Genomic DNA, 3,390 nt, shown 5'->3' with positions numbered 1-3,390 from the left:
GTGTATTAGCTAAAAAATAGGAATTAATAAGTGGCTCTATTATTATTATTATATTATTATTATTTATTATTATTAATAAATAGGATGATATGATGATGATTTGTTATTGGTGGAAAATTTGGCGGGAACAATGGGGGAAGAATTTGTAGGATTATAAATTAATATGATATGATATGATTGTATATAGATTAGGAAATGCAAGAAAACAGCAACGTTACAGTGCAGAATGTGAGTACAATACAAGTTAAAAACTTACACGCTCTTTTCTATTTTTACCCAAAAATAAATAAATAAAAATGATATTAAGAAATGATTCTATTGGTTTAGTTTTAAATGCCACGGATCGCGATCCTATTTCCCTCCCAGCGAAGTACAACCGTAGATATCCAGTCTAATCAACGATCACCATGTCTCCAATTTTTCTATTTTCTTTTTCCAATTCCCGCTCTCTCCTCATTTTCTTCTTTAATATATATTCACCCAAACACTTTCTTCACCTACATCACATCCAAAACAACAAACAATCAAACAAACTTCTCTTTTTCTCTCCCAATCGAAATGGCTCGTACCAAACAAACCGCTCGCAAGTCCACCGGAGGCAAAGCCCCAAGGAAACAACTCGCAACCAAGGCCGCTCGGAAATCTGCTCCGGCCACCGGAGGAGTGAAGAAGCCTCACAGATTCCGTCCAGGAACTGTTGCCTTAAGAGAGATCAGGAAGTATCAGAAGAGCACTGAGCTTCTCATCAGGAAACTTCCATTCCAAAGACTTGTTCGTGAAATTGCTCAGGACTTCAAAACAGATCTCCGATTCCAAAGCAGTGCTGTTTCTGCTCTTCAAGAAGCCGCTGAAGCATATCTTGTTGGTTTGTTCGAGGACACTAACCTTTGTGCGATTCATGCAAAGAGAGTTACTATTATGCCTAAGGATATTCAACTCGCTCGCAGAATCAGAGGCGAGAGGGCTTAGATCTTGTTTCTATGTAATTCTGTTTTGTAGATTTTTCTTTGTTAGGGTTTGGTTCATCTGTTATGAATCTTGGTGTATCAATGGATTGATCTACTAATATGTGTTTGTTCAGGATGTGAAATGTGAATCTACTTGTGGTTTTGTTATATTTATCTTGAATGATTAGGTTTCATTGGAAAAAAAAAATGCTATTTGGTTTTTGAGTTAGAAATCATATGCACATCTTTTTCTAAAATCTAAATATATCCACATTTATTCGGATTTATAATTTTTCAAGGTTGAAATTGTTTAGTATCAGATAATAATCTAACAATGATAAACCAAAACTAAATCTTAATGATGCGTGTTGTAAAATTGTTCTTCTATTTTAATCATAAATTGGGCATTTAAACAATTGAAACTGGTTAGTTTGAGTGTGATTAACTTTATTGGAGTTGTATCTGTATTTGTATCGATTATCTTTACAGGTACCTTTCAACGGTAGTTCTATGCGGTAGTTGATGTCTTTCAGCGTCTTTAACAACAATATTTTTGATACTAAGTTGACAATGGAGTACTAGTATTTTATTATAAATAATTGAACTACATAGTTTTTTTTAATTATCAAACAATTGTCATTTAATTAGTGCAGAATCGGTACTAACATTCAATGTAAACTTATGTTGGCAGCTGTTGATTCTGATGAAGATTTTAGCTCTGACGATGACAATGTTACCGGTACTAGCTCCATGCCGCATCCATCAAATGGTATGTTTCATTATTTAATAAATGGTTGGCTTTATATGAACCCATGTTCAAATGTGCGTTACCTAATTTATCTATTTCTATTTGTAGAGTATTATGATATTGGCGATCCACTATTTGAATGTCGATATTGCTCGGCATTAATGTGGTATCAAGAGAGGATGGAGAAACACAAGCACTCGGCAAATCCTAAATATTCATTGTGTTGTGGTAACGGGAAAGTTGAGTTACCTTTCTTGAAAACACCGCCTCCTGATCTAACAAAACTGCTTTTTGATCATGATTCACTAATCAGCAGAAAATTCCAACAACAAATACGAGTTTACAACATGATGTTCGCATTCACATCTCCTGGTGCCAAGTTGGATAACAAGTACAACAATGGTTGTGGACCACCCACAATACGCATTCAAGGTCAATCTTGCCATCAAATCGGGAGTCTGTTACCAGCACAGGGGCAAAAACCAAAGTTCGCACAACTATACGTCTATGGCACCGAAAATGAAGTTGAAAATAGAATGGATGGTCTAAGGTAATTATGCATATTTTTAGTTCAGCTCCCATACACATTTGTAGTTTATCTGTTTTGGTCAATAATTCTTTTCTCCATTTATTATTAGGAATTCCACAGATATTGATCCATCCATTGTTCAACAACTTTCTGCAATGTTGTACAGACATAACGCACATGCAAAAAGCTTCCAAATGGCAAGGGAAAGAATTAACAATGATAACGTCCACAACTTAAAGTTGAGACACATTTCTGATTGCAAAACAGATGGTAGGATCTACAATCAACCTACTGTGTCTGAAGTTGCAGCGTTAATTGTTGGTGATGTTGACACTGCAGAGGAAAGGGACATTATTATGGAAAAAAGAAGTGGAAAACTTAAAAGAATAGATGAGTTCCATGCAAGTTATTTGGCATATCAATATCCATTGATTTTTCCATATGGTGAGGATGATTATAGACCTGACGTGGCTCATCGAGATTTGGAGATATTTGATGATAACAAACGTAATCGTCTCACAATTAGAGAGTGGCTTGCATTTCAGATTCAATCCATATCCGATGAGGCAAAAACTTTGTTATCATCAAGAAGATTATTTCAACAATTTTTGGTTGATGGGTACACCATGATGGAGTCTGAAAGATTAACACGGCTCCGTAACAATCAGTCAAAGTTAAGAGTTTCCAAATATAATAATCTCAATGAAGAGGGTGATGAAAGTGTAGCACTTGGGTCCAGCACAGGTAAAAGAGTTGTATTGCCATCATCCTACGTTGGAAATCGAAGGTTCATGGATCAACTTTATTATGACGGAATGGCTATTTGTAGCAAAGTTGGGTTTCCAGATTTGTTCATAACTTTTACCTGCAATCCTAATTGGCCGGAGATACAAAGAGTACTCGGACCTCTTCACTTGAAACCTCAAGATAGACCAGATATCATTTCAAGGATCTTCAAATTGAAGTTTGATGAACTTCTATCCGATTTAACCAAGAAGGGTATCTTTGGCAAAGTACTTGCGTGTAAGTTTTCCAACTACTATAATTTGTCTATTTCTCATAACACTTGAAATTTTAATTGAATATCTTGAATCAATTCTTTTGCAGACATGTACACTATTGAATTCCAAAAAAGAGGATTGCCTCATGCCCATATTCTAATTTTC

At 35.3% G+C, this 3,390-nt stretch overlaps 2 protein-coding genes across 2 annotated transcripts; both read left to right on the top strand.

The window, feature by feature from the left end:
- The first annotated feature begins 490 nt into the window (after window positions 1-490).
- On the top strand, window positions 491-1,115 carry LOC131618569 (histone H3.2). The gene has a single exon (XM_058889762.1). It carries the CDS (start codon window positions 559-561, stop codon window positions 967-969), a length of 411 nt encoding a protein of 136 aa, XP_058745745.1. The 5' UTR covers window positions 491-558; the 3' UTR covers window positions 970-1,115.
- A 468-nt stretch (window positions 1,116-1,583) lies between these two features.
- Window positions 1,584-2,613, top strand: LOC131618568 (uncharacterized). Its single transcript, XM_058889761.1, has 2 exons — window positions 1,584-1,716; window positions 1,804-2,613. The coding sequence occupies exons 1-2, from the start codon at window positions 1,629-1,631 to the stop codon at window positions 2,247-2,249; spliced, it is 534 nt and encodes a 177-aa protein (XP_058745744.1). The 5' UTR covers window positions 1,584-1,628; the 3' UTR covers window positions 2,250-2,613.
- Window positions 2,614-3,390: the final 777 nt, after the last annotated feature.

This window comes from Vicia villosa, linkage group LG7 (assembly GCF_029867415.1).
Source record: "Vicia villosa cultivar HV-30 ecotype Madison, WI linkage group LG7, Vvil1.0, whole genome shotgun sequence".
Lineage (NCBI taxonomy): Eukaryota > Viridiplantae > Streptophyta > Magnoliopsida > Fabales > Fabaceae > Vicia > Vicia villosa.
Note: the sequence above shows the minus strand (reverse complement) of the source record. Positions and strands in the feature narration are given on the sequence as shown.